Source organism: Rhamphochromis sp. 'chilingali' (assembly GCF_963969265.1).
Source record: "Rhamphochromis sp. 'chilingali' genome assembly, chromosome: 2".
In the NCBI taxonomy this organism is placed as follows: Eukaryota; Metazoa; Chordata; class Actinopteri; order Cichliformes; family Cichlidae; genus Rhamphochromis; species Rhamphochromis sp. 'chilingali'.
Genome location: NC_137930.1, coordinates 56,357,075 through 56,376,780, shown reverse-complemented (window position 1 = coordinate 56,376,780; position 19,706 = coordinate 56,357,075). Strand labels below are relative to the sequence as shown.

The 19,706-nt window shown below is 39.9% G+C and overlaps 1 protein-coding gene across 1 annotated transcript in view; it reads right to left on the bottom strand.

The window, feature by feature from the left end:
* megf11 (multiple EGF-like-domains 11) overlaps window positions 1-19,706 on the bottom strand; it is an 86,115-nt gene that overhangs the window by 40,833 nt on the left and 25,576 nt on the right. Inside the window, exons 6-7 of the mRNA XM_080867127.1 lie at window positions 19,383-19,475; window positions 19,202-19,222 (exon numbers count right to left, since the gene is read on the bottom strand). Coding sequence (XP_080723253.1) covers window positions 19,202-19,222; window positions 19,383-19,475 — 114 coding nt within the window. The remainder of the gene's footprint in view (window positions 1-19,201; window positions 19,223-19,382; window positions 19,476-19,706) is intronic.

Sequence of the window (19,706 nt, the reverse complement as noted above, 5' to 3'; positions counted from 1 at the left end):
AACAGAAAAGTTTAATTTGGATCCACACCTGTATGAGACAATGGCGGCTCAGTGTTAAATTCAGTGGCATTACTAAGAAGTACCTGAGGGTATGATGTAAAACAAGTAATTCACACATTCCTGGGAATTGTTCTGTTTAAAAAAAAACCCCACAAAACTCAATTGGACCTGCAATCAAGGAAACAACTAGTGATCAACAATCACAATGTGAATGAAGAACGATCAGCACTGAGGTGGGATAGTAAGCTGCCTTCAGTCCCAGCCAGGTAATTGTTCATTTGAGGTCCTAGTAATGATTTAAGTGACTGATATGGCACTATATCTCTCCATCAGCAGCTGTATTGCCTCACAGAAAAGCCCAGCTTGAGATCCAGGACAGCACAGCAGCCAGGATGGTGAATATTCCCCTATTGATTCGCACACCAACACAGCCTGAGCTGAAAATGTAAAGATGCCGAGCCCCCCCCCCCCCCCTTCTATGCTCACTTTGCCAGAGCTGTGATCAACCGAAATTGGAGCTTAATGAACTCTGTTTCATGGTCGGCACTGAAGCCTGCTTTTCCAGGTACACAGCAGGAAGATGATCAGCCCTTCACTGATACGGACAGGTCTGCCCTGAAGGGGGTCCCGAAACACTGGGCTAGTGCAGTATTGCTTTTGCGTTTGGACAGACTAGAGACTACATTACAGGGCTCTCACTGATTTGATCTAATCTGCTCCTGGCCTCCAGTCTGCCATGAATGAGCTCCCTGAAGGTTGAGCTGCTGCCACGCAAACGACCCTGGCACATTAAACTTGAGGGGTGTGCGGGCGGTGGTGGTAATGGATGAGCAGTTTAACTGCAACTTGGTTTAGCAGTCTATAAGCACTCATCAGAGCTTCCTCTGCTCAACAGTGCTCCCTCGACACAGCAGAAAAATGGGCAGTGTCTCTACAACTTAGAGGCATCATAACCTCTGGTTTCAGTTCAAACCTTGGCCACATTAGTAGAGATGGCATTTTACATTCTTACATGCACAACTAAAAATATAATATCAATTTTAAAAAAAAATCAATGCATAAATACCAGAGAGGCAGAGAGAAACAGAATAAACCAAAATCTATCCCGTGCTTAATTTGCAGACTTTTCTGGTGCTTAGGAGCTCAACAAATGTTACTATTTGAAGTTTTAAACCTCCTTTAGCTTCCAGTTAGAGGCACATTGAGAGCAAAGCCCATTATCTTGCTGTCTCTCTCCTACATGGAGGTTCGGAAACTTTACCCAGTAGTCTTTCACTCCCCAGCTCTGCCAGCATTTAACTGTGATTAAGGAGTCAGAGTTCATGATGAGCTGCGGGCAAAAACAGAGAGAAATAGCAGAAGAAAGTAGCATGTAGCATGAAGGCTTCAGCTTCCAGAGAGAACAGCTAAATTGTGTGTGGTGGTGAGGACTCCTGTGGGTTTTGGTCTGTAGGCAACAAATCCCACAGACTGAAACCAGAGAAGATGCAGTCCAAACCATTAGCTGGTCTGGCCTGGGTCACTGTGTCTAACCAGAGGACACATACACCATCCAGCCTGAGCTCTCAGAGCTCATAATGTATAACAGTTAGAATGTGGATAACCTCACACACAGGGAAAGGTCCAATCCCAGGATGCTGAGTAAAATCCCCTCTGCTGGAACAAAACAGATCATGAAGGGCTACCGGCAGGTAGTAAACTTCTGAAGGTGATGTCCAAAGAATAGGCTGAGAGAGCCATCATGGTGGTGCTGAGCTTTGAAGTATGCTCAAGAGCCTGCATAATCAGAGGCTGGCTGAAACAGGATTAAAACCAAACAGCTTTCAGCAGCCGACTTCATTCAGGAGCTCTCCTGAACTTGGCAACTTACAGCAAAATGTTTGTCACTGTTCTCGACGAGGAGAAGTCTGCGCCGCTGAAAGCTGCCATAAGCTTCTCCAAGCTAAATTCGAAATGAAGGCCTCAGTCAAACTCTTTAAACACAGAATATCTTTCACCATTCAAATGGCGCCCAAGTTTTAGACATCATTTATTCAGCTCGACGGAGGGGAAAAGCAAACTTCAATTACAATTATAGTATAAATGCTGGCTAGTGGTGGTGGATGGTGCAGACGGTTGCTTTCTCCTTTGCCCACTCAAACTGTAAAAGCCACATTATTGCTACTGGAATATTTGGCAGGCAGCCTGACTTCACTCCCCACTGCCTGAGTCACTCACTGTCACATAACTATTATTAACACACACTGTTGACACTTGAGGAATAACTTAACTAAAGACATTAGAAGGGAAAACGCTCTGGCGCCTGAGAGCCTTTTACTCCACGCTTACTTTTGAGCAGAGCTTGTAGCAAAGCAAAGCAGTGTGACTCATTGTCTTGATGAGTCGCCTGCATTGCCTCATGAGCAGAATGCACCTCTGAGTTTCATATTGTCTGGATCGCACTTTGTTCCACTAGCTTTGTTCTTTTTTCCCCCTTCTTTCCTTGACAGATCTGAATTTTCAAATTATACTCATGGTCAGAATTAATGCAGACAAGCCACCACTTACAAATGGCATAAAGAGACAGACTTTCTTTAGACATTTTAAATGTTAAAATTATATATTTAAAAAAAAAAAAAAGAACAATGAAACAATTGTTCCTACAATTTAGCTGACACGAGAATATGTAATACTCTGCTCTTCAATCAATATGAGCTATTTGCAAAAGGAGTTATTCAAAAAAAAAAGCCACGCTCAACTATTCATCACAGCTCCCTGACTCATTGATGCAGACTAACTGAGTGAGAAGCAGACAGGGCTGGGACAGGGTCTACAGGGAAAGTGATGATTGTTGTGTAAAGTGGTAAATTTGCACTGAGTGATAAATGTCTCTGAGCTTTGTTAAACCTGGGGCTGTAAAAACAGCCAATACGCTACAAGACAGGTCCTACTGGCACCTCCGTGCTCTGCTGACACCCATTATGCTGTTATTTATTAGTCCCCAGAAAACCCAGGCACGACAAGTAAAAAGTTTAGATACATCCATGAGAGCTTGACAAATGAACTTCTAAATATACAGAGGGAACTGCCAATAGTTATGGGCGCCGTTTTGCTGAACTGGAATAACAGCATGCTGCGGCTTCTGCTGTTGGGCGTGTCTTTTGTCCTGCCCTAATTCATCTTAGCTGAGACCCTGTGTGCTCGCATCTCCCTTGGGGGAAAAGCAGCACACAATCAAGCTAACAACACAAGGTCTATGAGCAGAGTTTGCTGCTCAAACATTTCACTATAATGCACCATACACTTCCTCCTGATACCACCTTGCAGCTGGAGAAGAACTAACAAGACCTGACTGTTGCCTACTTGGAGCCACAAAACTAATGAGTGAATAGCTTAATTCTTTTAGGACTATGCATTACTGATTAAAAAGTCTGGCCTTGTTCTTTATCTTGAGGAGGATCTGATCATTTGTCTGAGTTCTACTCTATAGGATGCTAACATGGATCAATAGAAGTACTGCAGCCAGCTCCCCTGCAGCACAGCTGTAACTAGGTTAACAGGGCCAGTGGCTGACTGAAACCGACAAGGCCAGGTCATCTCACGTGTTATTCCAAACGAGCACTTAAAAGTAACGTTACTAAAAAGAGTGCCCCTCAGTTTCTAATAAAGCTGCCCATGTTGAGCAGTAATGCAAGCGCCCTGTGAGAGATGCTCTGCCTCATTGCAGTAAACCAGTCACTTGTTCAACACAACCTGACATGGCTCATGAAAGCCTCTGGATCAGCAAATTGTTACACAGCCCACTGCTCCTTCCAATTAATAATTTACCCTTCACCCTGTCCTGCAGAAAACAAACCCTTTGCTCTCTTGCCACAGGACAACAACAAAAAAAAAAGCAATCAGAGCAAAGGCGGGCATTTATCTACAGTGCACAACAATACACAGTGACCCGGGTATAAATAAAGCCACGACTGTAGCACTTCAAAGACATAACACACAGCAGTAAATCAGTCACCTGGAATGGCATGGTCCCTCCAAAAAACAATGTCAACCTGACAATACCAACTGTTACCAGACTTAATTTGCACATATTGATTTCCTATTTTCAATTATTAATTCTAATTAGGATGAAGTAGAATCTGCCATAGGGCAACGGCAGTCGATGTGAAGGGGTGCGCAATCAAGAGAGTGGAGACTGATGTATATTCATATAATGCCAATACAGCCACCCCTACCATTGTACCTATATATTTCCCACGTGAAGTTACTACTTTCTAAACCAGATTTACAGTTATTTTCCAGATTAAGCCTGTACACATAAAACTACAGGAAGATGAAAGCATTTACTTAATGCGCCTATAATTAGGATCCAGTAGTTTCATACAGTGGCAGGATTCTGCATTTACCCTAAAATTTGTGTAATTTAAGTTCAATAAAAATATAGCTCAGTCTTTGCTTGTAATAGAATATCGGAGTTACTAACTCACCCCCACAGCAAATTGGTAACTTTGTTTGCACAAAAGAAACATTAGTAATCCACTAAAGAGAACACCTTAAAAGGATCTTCCAAACCGCTAACCTTCAAAAGTCAAAAAACCTGCTTGGTGGAAAAACTTGGTTTACCACGTTGTTGCTGTGTGGCTCTGTCAACCAGTCATGCTGCAGTTTACATCCACGTCTGTCGAGACTCATGTGTAGAGGAGACCTTGAAGACATTTAACACGTGGGCACCAAATAGTAGTGTTAACAATTCAATATCTGACCAAATGTGAAATATCACAACCTTCCATTCAGTTCTCTGCTATAGCAGGCTCAAGCAACAAAACATATTACCTCCGGCTACTTCAGCAGTCAGCATGAAATCATTTTAAAGAAAAAATCTCAAGATAAGACAACGTTTGACTACATGGCACTCCTTCTTGTTGTTGCCTCTGGTGTAATTGGCTATATTGGTAAAATCATATTATGTTTTGTTATCTTTTCAACCATATTGTGCACTTTCACTGCAGCTCTGCACTCATTTTAAAACACATGGCTTCAGTGTAAGGGGTTGTTGTGTGCCTGGTATCACAATTAGAGATTTGTGACTGGCTTTATTTGCATAAGTAGTCTTAATAAATTGAGTCCTAAAGAGGAAAAGCTGCAGCTGTTGAATTTATGTGCATGGCACTAATTAGTTGAAGTCCTGTGTTTACGGTATGAGTTCTGTGGGTTTTATGTGGATTAACAGATTATCACCTTCTGTAGATATCAGTGTATAGAGTCTGCTTTGTTATTACTGTGCATATAGAAGCTCAGAGGAGGCACGGCCAATCACAGGTGGATTTAGCAATCGGAGGTGCACGCTTGAAAGAGAATCTTTTTTTTTTTTGCAAGGTTGTTTTAAAATCTACATGACATGAATTATCTATGTCTACACCAGACTGCTCTACTGAAAATAGCAGGTTATAAAAGCAGGTTCTGTTTTTTGCATTGTCAAACAAAAAATTAGCACAAGCACAGCATATCATAATATATAAACAACACAGCATCCTGCAGGCTGCTGCTCTAATGGCAATCCCCTTGGAGCCCCACTACACTGTATATTCAATATCACACACCAGAAAAGCTTTAATTGCACAGTGTATCTGCATTTTTATGTATCATTATATGCCAGTGGGACTGGTATATAACAATATTTTTTAAGTAAATACGTACTTTTATTTCATTATCATTTTAGATTTTAAAGATTTTCTTTAAAGTTACCCTTAAGTAGATACAATGAAATTGCCGGTATTACTTTTGTAAACTAGCACACAGACATTAACAAAAAAAGCAATTTAAGAAAAAATAAAGCTTAAGAAAAAAAACACATTTTGGTTTTACCTTTCAAGGTTATAATAATGATTGTTTTAATTATTGATTAATCTGCTCATTTCTCTGCATTACTAATCTGCCACTGCTCAGGCCAGAAAAAACATGAACCACACATATCCATCACAGCTTCTCAAGAACGTAACCATCAAACTGCTTGTTTTGCATGACCTCTTCCTTATAACTCACTACAATCATGACAGGGTTACTTTAGGCAACAATTATGTAGTTATTCTAATATCAAGATTGTTGACAGTTATTTATCAGCAGCAATCAATGACTATGTCCAGTATCAATCTGAGATGGTATCAAGCAGAGGTGTGGACTCGAGTCACATGACTTGGACTCGAGTCAGACTCGAGTCATTAATTTTATGACTTTAGACTTGACTTGAAAAAATGTTCTAAGACTTGTGACTTGACTTGGACTTTTACACCAATGACTTGGGACTTGAATTGGACTTGAACCGGTTTACTTGAAAAGACTTGATATTTTACCCCAAATATAAAATTTAACATGCATATTATATAGAGATTGAAAATGTGACGTCATTCACGGGTAGAACCGCAAAGGATTCTGGGAACTCGTGGCAAGCGGTACTAGCGCACGCAGGCTTTCAATTAAAATCAGTTATACAGCGATAAAAAGAAACACAAAAATGTCAAGAAGCTGTTGTATCATTAACTGCAATAGCCGGTCGCATGACAGCCACGGGAAGCCGACGGGTAAAGAGATCGGTTGTTATCGGATTACGTCGTTGAAGAGAAATTGTTCGAGCCATGTTTCCGAAGTAACAAAGACGCGACTGGATTGCAGCCATTCAAAGACCAAATATAACGTCCCAGAACACTCCAGCTCACAGGTTAGTCTGCTCCAAGCATTTACACAAAGGTCAGTCTGCTGTTGTAGTTAATGCGTCATTTTCATAACATAATTGGTGATATAGGTTACAAGCAAGTCTGGCACTGAACAGAAATTGTCGCGCTATGCTCCTTTGTTTATTGTGCATAAATAGTAAATTGTCCTGACACAATATTGTGTTTCGCTTCTGTTATTATGGTACATTGACAAAAACATATACTTTTATTCACAGGATAAAACAGGTTTTTTGTATCACTAATTGTCCAGTACGATTACAGCATATATTATTGTCACTGCTACATTTCTGTGACGGGTACCAGAAATTATTTCCACTACTAATTAATTACCGTTGAGCTCAAAGGTCCTATTAATAAACGGTTAACAAATGTGTATTTATGAAGACGATTTGTGAGACTGGTAAACTTACCTTTGTTCGTACGATGGTCTTTCGTTCTACACGGTGCGTTTCAAGGTCTGTACCCATCCGTCGGTAAACTGTACCTGGGCTTGTTGCAGTGACCTGAAGTTACTAAACTTCATGAGTGTATGCACTCACTCCAAGAACCGTATGATTATAAATATGCATATAAATATGCTACGATGAGATAGCTGACTTCATCTAACTAGCAAATGTTGTCCAGGCTACGTTGGTGATACAGTTTTTTTTAATGTGTATGATATTTTTGTCATGCGATTTTAAAGCTGGTCCTACAACCGCATCCAAGAATAACATGCAGCGTATCTCAGAACTGTCGGTGAAAATTATTCTTGGAGCTAGGTTTAATTGAGCTGCATTTTATAGAGGTGCAATTTCACAATTTGTGTATATTTTCTAAGTTCACTATTCCGTCATGTGTTGAGAAAAACACATATTTTAAAATTACATGGTCTAATATTTACATTTAGCATAACTGCAACATTATTTTTTTCGTTTTTCTTTTTAAAGACTCGAAAGGACTTGAAATTCAAAGTTTCAGACTTGTGACTTGACTCGGACTTTTACACCAGTGACTTGAGACTCAACTCTGACTTGCCTGACATTACTTGAGACTTGACTTGAGACTTGAGGATAAAGACTTGAGACTTACTTGAGACTTGCAAAACAATGACTTGGTCCCACCTCTGGTATCAAGTGGTTCATTCATAAACTAATGTACTACTTAAGCATACTTGGTGGATAAAAAATACATAAAAGATTAAAAAATGACAGCAGCGGTTGTGTTTTTATCTCTTAAAAACACCAAAGAATAAGAGAGTAACATTAGTAACATTGGTTACTTAAAGCCACTGAAAAATTCGCTTTAAGACTTAACAAAACCTGCAATCTTAAACATAAATAACCAAAAACTGCAATAGAAATTGAGTTTAATCTTCCTCATCTGGACAGTGAGCACAACTTTAGATCTGATTTGATTGACGGCAAGTTGACAGCATAAGGGAAACCTCAGACTTCTGTCTCACTACACACGGGTTAAAAAATGCTCAGTAGATCCCAACTCATAGAGGGTGCTTACAGGTTAGACCTTACGGAGCTGAAGCTCCTAATACTGGGTATTTATTTCATCTTGCATGTTTTTAATAAAAGGGGTTAAGATAATATTTATGGGTAATATGAGTCACTTTTTATAGATCAACTGAGCTGCAGCTGAGCGTTTCCTAGCAGCAGACACCTCAGGGCAACCAATAATAAAGCACCTGCAGATGGCATAGGCAGCTTTTAATATGCACATTTAAGTTTGCTTTTTTTAAAGCGTATACACAGGAGCGTACTTGATTTGCTGAAGTGTTTTGAAAACAGGTCTCATTATTGGAGAGTATCCTGACAAAGTGATTGGGGAAATCTCAGCTGACCAATCAGCACTAGCAGAATATTATATTCCGTGTATGCAAAATAAAAAATATTAGTAAAGTTTAATTTTAATCCTGATATAAAATTAAAACTACATTAGTAAAAGCTGAAATCAAAATGTAACAGTTTGGTCTAGACATGGGAGTATATTTATTTTATAGTCCAGCCCCATTCATTCAAATTCACTACGGACCGTCTTAAGAGTGCCCTCTAGCCAAATAGTATCCCGTGTCACTTAAGTAAAGAAAGGAACAGACTCTGTTTTTTTCAACTAACTCCACTGAACCTTAAATTAAAATGTAAAGGGGGGAAAAAGCATTGTGTTAAATTGGAAAGATTTGAAGACAGCCAGCCTACTGACAAAATAATTTTTCTGCAGTTTTATTGTCTCGTTCACATTGTTGTGAAGTAAAAACAAGAAACATTAAATACTTGGAAGTCCTGCTAATACTTTTTATTTAGACACGTATATGACTTTGTGGTGCTGTGTGGAAAGGAACCCAGAAATGAATATTGTGCAGAAAACTTGAGAAACTGGAACCATGCAGTTTGAGCAGATTAAAGCTAAACTGGAAATAAAATAAAAATGCAACGAGTTTCATCCTGAGCTGAGAAAACAGGTGTTAAGCCTTGACAGCATTAGCATCTACGTTTACATGTATCCAAGCTAATACTGTCAAGAAAACACCAGGCATAAAAAATGTTTAAAAAAAAAAAGTCAAAGTGTGAATGTCCATCTGTCAATCTGATTATTGAATTCCCTAAAGCTTGAGACACGCGGCAATAACAGCACCGGAACTCATCGACTAACACAGAGAGGTGCGTAAATGCAAATTTTCTGTTGTCTCTGCATTTTTAACCACTCCTCGCCACACAGTGTGAGCAAACAAAACTTGCTAATTGTTCTCTCAAAGCCGTGATTTTATGTGTCTCGGGTGTCATGGCATATGAATATCCCCCCACCGCCCCACTCCACTGTAAACACTTAATATGATTCATCTTAAAGGCGGTCAATCAGTGCGCCTATCCACCTACCAAATGAATCCCAACAATACAGAAACACGTTCGCACATTGAAACACAAGGATAATTGCTTTTTAATGATCTCACATTATGCAAATACTCATCATGTAGCCATCAATCTTGGAGGGAGTTTCTACCTGCCTGACCACCAGTTAATCCGACACACTGACGTATATTATATGAGGAAAGTTATGAGGCAAAGACTTTTATGTACAACTTTGTCAATTTTTTTTAATTGAATGAAATAAATAGCCAAGAGAGAAACCCAGAAAAGTGTTTTTTTTTTTTCATTGCTATTCATCTAAAATGGGCAAAATGTGGCACAGTCATGCATTTAAAACTATATTAGCACTGCATCTTGGGAAATATTTGAATATGCGGAAAACAGGAGGTTGAAAAACCAGAGCAGTGCATTATGCTCAATGAGGTAAAAAGAGTAGCGGCACAGGGTAGATGGATACCTGAAATATGAAAGGACAGAAACAGGAAAACATCTTGAGCCTTTGATTAACACAGAAAAACTGTAGATTAAGAGTTTTTCCTTTCTATTTCCCTCCCCTATTTCTCTCCAGGATAATATGGGCCCTTTGGAGATTTGTCAGGGAAAAAAAAGGAAAATCCAGAATTTCAACTCAAATGAACTGCTGGCTCTGAAAGCAGCGTTGTTATCCCAGTCTCTGAAACTTGCTGGCCCATGAATTATTCTCCCCAATTCTCAAAGTCAAAGTGAAGAGAAAAGTATACAACAGCAACTTAGGGAGTACTGTGTGCGAGTGGCAGAGAGAGAGAGCAGGAGAGAAATACTGTAGTACATTAAAGAAGCAGCAAAGAAATGAATTAAGCCATCTGGGAAGAGCAGGGTCAGCATGGGGCATAAAACCACCCGCATGACATTTATTATAAGAGAAGAAACATAGTTTAAAAATATCTAAAACTAGACAGATTTGCTCATCGGTCAGGTTTTGATTAAAAGTTTTAAGGAATAAACAAATGACACAAGAGAAGGGAAAAAATCTGCCCAAAAGCTTTAAGAGTCAGCAGAAGGAACAGTGATATTGATCCATGGACCTTAACCCTCTTTTTGTTCTGTGGCAGAGGGCGAATTTGTCATTCATACTACAGTATGCCTGTGCCTGAAATGGAAGTGAGTCCCAGAATTATAATACAAGGGAATGTTTAAAGTGTGAAATCACATGGTGTCAAGTTTCTTTGCTAATCTAATTTCTCAGGAGGGACTCATCACTTTGAGGATGCGGGTGCCTGAACCAGTAAGTCAGCATTTTCTGTCTTTTATCCATCTAAACTCAATTGAAAGGTCTTAATGAAGTGCGCAGTACAGGACATGATGGACTCCTATAGGTAGGTGTGCTTTTTTTTTCTAAACATTGTACTGGTTGGTGATGTGTGCTCACCCAATCAGGGCAAAAAGACAATTTTAGTGGCACTGACGACTAATTTTAGATGAGCGTCTGCAGAACACAGATTGGATCATCATGAATACATCCTTGTGTGGGGTAACGATTACATTTCCTCTAAAATTTCCTTTGATCCTTATCATCCAGATGCCCTTTTGTCAGTGGTTAAATCCCAAGCTACATCTCTTTGTTCCAGTTAGTATGCCCTAGCTATGTGATAGCATATCTTTGCGTTTTGTCTGTTTCCTTTTTTCTTTGTGGCAACAGCCATCAATTTAATTGAATTTCTTGGCTTTTAATGTCTGCATTACTCTAATCAGAGAAGAGTAGAGTTGTTTATCTCGACCTTGGTAGAATTAGCAGAGGGTATTTGTGGAGATGTAGAATTAGCAGAGGGTATTTGTGGAGATGTTAATGCACAAACAATTCTGCAAGATTGTAACCTCAGCTTTTATTGATCAACTAGTCCAAGGTGCTTATAGACTTTCCTGACACTGCCATGCACTCAGGAACTGTCTCACACACACACACGCACAAAAAAAAAAATTCTTGCGACAAGCTGCAGTAAACTCACACCAAATATAAACAATAGTTTTATTCTTTTGTCAGCCTTGTTTGCGGGTGGATAATTTTAAGATGCTACCACTGGCTAATTCATCAATCACAGACAGTAGAAAGATAGGGCTTGTACCAAAGTAGGGTCCAGGGAAATTTGCTATCTCACACAAACAACATGCAATATAACCTTCTGAGAGGGTAGCACGGCTGCAGGCGAGGCAGAACACAGCGGAATGCAAAATACAACCCCAAATACCCTAGGGCCCGGAGGCAAATTTGATTAAAAGTTTGTTTTTCTTCACTCTCAACAAACGGAGGAGCTCGTCGATGCGGCACTGACAGTTAATTGGACTTGGCAGGGCCACGAGTTCATTCGTCAGCATTGTGTGGGGCTGGCCTAGGAGGAGCAGGACAATCGATGTCCCTCAGGACGGCCTGTAATCACTGCAACACTCCAATGAAGTCCAGGGTTAAACATCAGGAGATTGCAGGTGCACCAAAGCATCTGAGAAAGACTACTAATATGTTCCCTCTCCCAAAGCAAGGCAAGGACACAGCAACGCAGCACCCAAAGGACTGTGGCGATCCTCAAGCTATTATTCTTATCATAATGATCATGAGTCCAAGGTCCTGAGAGGTGATTGGGGCATCTATTACTAATACTTTGCTAATAAAATGTGATATCTGTATATGCGGTACAAGGCAGAAGATATATGTGAATGTGTGTGGATATGATAATTTACCCTTTATTTGTGCTTTCAACTTAATAACACTGAAGTATATATGTTTATAAACCCCATTAAATCTTGTGAAATTTAGCATATGTACTAAGAATAACTATCTGGGTACTGGGACTGACACAAGAGCTCAGTCTGAGGCGTCACAAAATGAAGCATGGGATATTAAAGCAGAAAGCACATTTCTACAACACAGATGGGAAAGATGAACACAAATAAATCATGGCAAAAAAAAAAAAAATTCATTCCATGATTCTAGCTGCTTTATTTGGGTAAATACGGAGAATTCTCAGCTTACTAACACAAAAACATAAGCAATCATACTAACAATAATCATACTTGAGCTACATTCACAACAGCTGACAGGCATATTCAAACAATAATACGACATCATGACTTTTAGAAGTCAAATCATCATGGCTGATGATACTACTACATACTTACTGGGGGGCAAATGACTACAAACATTTTTTTAAGACCATGAGGAGTCTGGCCTTCTCAGGTTTTTGAAGCCACTGGTCAGAATAGAAAAATAATGACACCGATGGATGGGAGGAGTTTTGTCAATTCTGTAGAGACCTAACAACACAGATCCACAGTGCATTTTGACACCATGTGCAACTGTATCCAATACTCAAATGACTGAAACAAACAACGCATTAGGCCAGAAAAATAAGGGTGACTTATAGGCTGTAACATGATCCTAAAGCTGCTTTGTTCTGCATTAGTATTCAGGAGATATCTTATCTCTCTAAACTGTTATCATAGCATTTCAGCTATTTTAGACACACTGACCTTCTCTTAAGGACAGGAGATAAGGCTTTTTAATGTCCTTATTAAATCAAGCCATCTATACAGGCTCTCAGAGCTGGGTGGTGTGTTCCAGGAGTCCTTAACTCTCTCTCTCTCTTTCTCTCTTACTGACTAATGACAAGCATGAGGGTGATAATGACCCTCGGAACTTCATGTTATACCATCCTAACCATCACCATGCACCATGAGTATGACATCCACCTGCTTTTTATATGTGAAATACTAAGAATTCATACATGCATCTCTCTCTCTCCTCTCATATATATATATATATATATATATATATATATATATATATATATATATATATATATATATATATATATATATATATATATATATATATATATATATATATATATATATAAAATCACAGTATGCAGCAGACATATGGATGTACAACACATCAAACCTTGAAGCAGATGGGTTACAGCAACTGGGTGCCACTCCTGTCAGCTAGAAAAAAACAATTAAGTTGCCTAATCTGGTAAATGTCCTTTATCAATGTCTCATTCAGATGTTAGGGAGAGAATTTGGTGTAAACAACATGACATTATGGATCCATCCTGCCTTGTTTTAAAACTTCAGGCTGGTTATAATGGTGTGGGGAATATGTTCCTGGCACGCTTTGGGTCTCTTAGTACCAACTGAGTATTATTTAAACATCACAGCCAGCCTGAGTATTGTTGCTGTATTTTTTCCGACCATATCCATTCCGTTATGACCACAGTGTACCCATCTTTAGATGGCTGCTTCCAGCCTGCTGATGCGCAATGTCACAAATTTCAGATTATCTGAACAATGTTGAGTTCACTGTTCTCAATTGGCCTCCACACTCATCAGATCTAGACAGATAAGATAAATAGATTCTATCTATCACACGCATACATACAAAGATACATACCTAACCCCCACCACACACACACACACACACACCTACACACACACACATACACACACACACGTCAGGCATTCTCCCAAAAGTAATGGAGCAGTGAGCTCTTGGGGAATAATAAATCCTGCTTAATGGGATGGTACAAAAAAATCTTCAGAGGCTGGCAAAGTCAATCTGCATGCTTGGCCAATGAGGCTTGTATGTACAGAAAGTATAAGAGACATGTGTGTGTGTGTGTGTGTGTGTGTGTGTGTGTGTGTGTGTGTGTGTGTGTGTGTGTGTGTGTGTGTGTGTGTGTGTGTAAAAGATTATGATTATTGTACTCAGTGAGAACATTTTTCAGTAATGAATATTTAATTCATTTTGGATGTGTGCACGTGTGTGTGTGTGTGTGTGTGCTTGTCAGGTTGTAGCCAAGAATGCTGTCAGCTGTGGTGTGTGCGCCACATTTCATTTGATGGACTCAATATCAGTCAGTTGAAGTCTCTGCACAGTGATTTACACTACACATAAGTCACACGAGTCAGTGTGACTTATCTTTTCTGTTTAACAGTCACCACTGGGTTTTAAAATTGCACACAACCAACTCGAATTACTAAAGTTAGCATGCAAAGTCCTTCTTAAGTTCTAAATAGCAAGTAATGGACTATTAGTGAAATAAAAAGTTTAACAATTTGTGCTCACTATTTCAACTGTCCAAGACTATAGTTATATATTAAGTTGTTAGAGTTTTGCTTTTGAATGCAAGGCACTACAAATTTTTCCTAACTGCACCCAAATAGTAAACAGAATGACAAGATATATATATCAAAGTTAAGATCATGTGGACCTTTATTGTTAACTGCACAAATTAAATAGGAAGTCGCCCACATTACCTGTTCCACAAAAAATTTCACAATGCCCCCAAGTGGCAGTGTGAAGCTACAACATGTATATGCAGGCCTACAAAGCTGTGTGTGGAACATATATACATAGAGACTACCAGCACGCTACCATGTCGGGACCTTAAGCACAGCTTTTGCATACTTGGCAGTACACAAAATGGCTCCACCATCCACAGGGAACCCGGAGTCATTCACAAAAACAAACCTCTGCGAGCACAGTAGGCCTCAACTGCACTGATGCAAGCACACACTTGCACAGCGGCACGAGGCTCTATAGATCGGTCTGTCTTCTGTCCCCTTGAGAAAAACTGTTGCCTGGGCGCTTTGATCTATCAAAATGAATGAGGCAGTTGGCATCGACTGAAATAAGCAGCAAGGAACCCACTTCAGAATGATAGAGTTAGAATATTTATAGTTCTCCAAAAATGCCTCTTTACATGCTTGTATAATGAGGAATTCAATCGATGTGGACGTCTTTTTAAAAACACGATTCACTTTTTTTGCTTGCTGTTGTTGACGTGCAGCCGTCATCTCAAAGAAAAGTGACTTGTTGAAACACACATGCTCACAAACAAACGTTCAACACTCTGTCTCTAAGATTAATGAAGGGAGAAGTTTCGGGAGCAAAGTAAGGTGACATTTGGAGTGATGTGTCAAGTGAGAGTGAATCTCTGTGTGCTATGCCGATGTTCAATGTAATTCAGTCCCTTGGTCTTTGACAGCAATGCATATCAATGTCCTGCTGCTGTGGGATTGGAGAGAAACCATCTGGCTTAGATGCTCTTCTGAGAATAATGTGTAAATACTGTCGACGTGTGCCAGAGGGAGTCCTCGTGAGAGTGTTTTTCAAGTCAAAATGAAGTTTAACAGCTTCTGGTCTGTTGGTCTTGGTCGGGCTACTCTTTCGTTTTACATCTACAGTTGTTGGGGCAAAACAAGCTAACAAAGCTAAAAGCACAAATCATTTAATTCTGTTTGAGCCACATTACTGTGATTGCAATCCCAAATTCCTAAATCCAATAAAAACAAATCATTGATTTAAATCCATAAAAATGGACAGTTTTAGTGGTCAATTAGCATTTGTAACATCTGATCTGGTGCAGCATAGCATAAAAAAGCCATTCATCAGCCACATTTATCAATTAACCATGTGTATAGCACACACAGCAATAGCTGCTTTGCCATCTGAATACATGAGGGAGGAATATGTTACCTCATGGGCCACGGCTGACCAAACACATTAGATTTGGCTGTTAAGTGTGATAGATTTCTTTTTAGAATGCAAGGGAAGCTTTGCGGTTAACAAACCTGAACTACTTCTTGGACTTTCCAGATACTTATATCGGTGGCATTGATTCTTAGAATCTCTGCACAAGTGGGCGTACATTTTCCACCACGATAGGGGAAAGAAATCTCCAAGAAGGCTGAGGAAAGAAACATTAAAAGCTTCATATGCACATTTCTTCTCCCCGAGCACCAGGAACATATCATTATCTGACTGAATCACATGACATCAATGATAGTGCTTCATTGCACCTAATATTTTACAAGCGATGGCAGTCACGGGTAAATATACCTTACGACATCTATCTTGATCATTCTTTTTATTTGAAAGCTGTTATTACTGTAGCAAACAGTGACCCGGTGTGACAGACTCATCAAGAGGGATTAAATCACAAGAGCTGAAAAATACACGGAAATAAAGGAGGGGAGAAAAAAAAAGGACCAGGTCATTTCTCTGCAACTTCACGAAGAGTCTACTGCTAAACCCAAGAAACTCATAAGAGTCTCTAAAAAACTTTATATAGATTTTATTCAATAAACTGATAATACTCTACAAAGATTTGATTTCCCGTTTTATCTCATACTGTGTGCTTCTTTTTTTACGCTAACATCTAGTATATTTGCTGCAAACTACAACCAATAACAGCAGTAGCATACATCAGAAATCTAAAATGACTAAAGACATACTGTTCGGTCCCATGAGCAGAGCTCCATCTATCTGAATTGCCATTGCAAAAATAAATAAATAAATAAATCTGCTGCTGTCCCTGCTTTATTGAACCTAATATTTTTTGTCCATTTTTTTTATTTACATGGTGGAATTCCTATTGTGAACATTGTTATTTCTCCAAGACAAACCCTACTGACAAAACAAAGTATACACAGTGGTACAGAGAGGACAAATAGATGCATTTCAATATGAAAAGAAGAGAAAGCAAAAAAACAGACAAAACAAGCACAACATTGGGGGGAAAAACGGACAAAAGCAAACATTAACAGGTACAGGGCACTCTTTCAATGCCCTAAACTGTTAAATTAAAAAATAAACAACTGATTCATGACAAGTGATTAGGAGAACATTTTCAAGACCACGTTCCACAAACACAATGTGCAGGCATTAGAGCAATTACACTAACCAACAGCGGCAATTAATCATTCATCACTCTGGGAAAACAAAGCCTCCCCTCAAAATACTCAAAATCCACACATGACAGAAAGCAAGCATCACTCATTTGCTTTTTGTGGTCCACATCTACCAGTGTGTCCTTGAGGTGAGTCTGAGACACCCCGGGACTCGAGGCAGGTCACAGGGCAGGTCTGGTCTCAGTGGGAATATAGCTTCAGGCCGAGAAAAAGGATGAAATGTTTTCTGGCTACAGCAGGTGGACAACAGCAGGCGAAAACAAAAAAACAAACCAAAAAAAACCAAAAGAAACCAGGCTAGATCTCTCTTCAGCCTTCACCACCACTCCCAGCACAATTTACTGACTTTCTCCCACCTTATCGCCTTCCCTTTTCTGGCAACAAACAGTGCAACTCTTTATTTCCACCACCTGACCCATATACAAAACTGTTTCCTGGTGGGTGCTGCTCCAGAAACAAAGTCCAAGCCTTTGATCCAGCTCCAGATCATTGGCTGAAAGCCTGTCACTTCAGCTTTAGACCGCACAGCATCCCACGGCAGCTCTTCATCTCCAAGCCTGGACGGCACACTTTTTCTTTTTTTTATTTTAATCACATTCACAAATCCTTTGTCATATGATGAGCTCATTTTGCCTTCTCACCAGCTATGGAATTGGCTTTTATGTGAACACAAACACCTCAAGTCAAACATAATAGTGGTAAAATAAACAGCAAATAAAGCATGACATTGATTGTGTTGGAGCTGATTTGGTGTTAATGTGTGTATTTCAGCCCACTTGTGCCATAATATGAAGCCTGCATCCATTTGCATAAAGACTTTTACCTAACCGCCTCATCTGTCTGTGCTGAGCGAATGCAGAATTTACAGTGAAAGACAAAAAAAAAACCATGCTGCACCATTTACACGAAGGAAAAAGAGGGCAGATTTAATTTAAAAATTGGCACACATTCCTTATTTCGACAGATGAAAGCTCGTAAATGAAAAAACCTGGAATCATGCCTGGTATGGAAATCTAAAGTTATGAATAATGCCTCTGTCTCAATCATCAAGTCTGTTTTAACAAGGTGGATTAGCCAAGCGCCTGCAGGCTCAAACGCACACACGGCTGCACTCCTAACCAACTAAGAGTGGGACAAGAGTCCCCGAGGGCCCTGAACCTCACACATCCTCCCTGTTGGACCCTCACCAGTCTGTAGGAGTGAGCAGCAGCAGCAGCAAACAGCTCAGGCTTGTCATTTATGCCCATGAATCCACCTCCGATAGGCCACTGCTGCTGCGCAGGCAGCTGATTTACACACAGTTGCTAATCAGCGAATGGCTCTCCTGCTAATGAAAACTCATAGATCTATACAATAGCACTACTGATTTGATTTTATCTGCCATAACTCATTCCTAAATATGCAACGGTTAAATGCAACTGGGAGTGGAGAGTTGAAGTTAAGAATTAGAGGTCAGAAATGTTGATGCAGGAAATGGTGATATGTTGCCATGGCTATTGCTATATTTGCCCTAAGTATAAAAGGCCTTCTGTATCTACATTTCTCTGCTGGCATACATTTCACAAAGGAGAAAATAGACTCTTCCCTCCTGCCTGGCCTCAGTGACACTCCAGCATTTAGTTGATTGCAGGATGAATATGTCTAACTCCACCCTCCCATCCAGCTCTGGGTGCTGAGGAAACCCCAGTAAATAGAAGACCAATACAATGGCTTGTTTCAGCTTGGCACTGATTCATCATCGCACTGAACAAGCCACGGGCATCAGTCTAATCATGATTAAGACCATAACAGAGAGTTTGGTAGACACGGGGGGAGGGGGGGGGAATGCAACCATCCATCCATCCGCTATATTCATCAGGCAAATCACTTCCACTTCCAGCAAATGAAAATGAATTCATTGTAACTTACCTGTTCCATTGGCTGTGCTTGCTAAGAAGAGAGGATACAAAGCTGAGCAGCTTTGAGGTAGATGGGCATTGTGGCAAAACACACTGAGAGCAAAGTCTTATGGACTAACTGGCTGTGAAGCCATTTAGAAATAAATGGGTCTAAATGGTTAACTGGAAAATTAAAAGAAAAGTGCCCTCACCACTGGAGCAGTCCAGTCCTCCCCATCCGGGCTCGCACTGGCATGTATCGGGAGACACGCAGCGACCGTGGACACACTCCTCTGTGCACAGAGCTAAAATAGACAAAGACATTTCCTCATCAGCACAGTTTATAATTGCATTGGAACACACACACACACACACACACACACACACACACACACACACACACACACACACACACACACACACACACACACACACACACACACACACACAGAGTGTAAACCGTCATTAAAGCACTAATAAACAGCATAATGAAAAGCACCAAGATAACAGCTGAAAGAAAATGGCCCATAAAACTG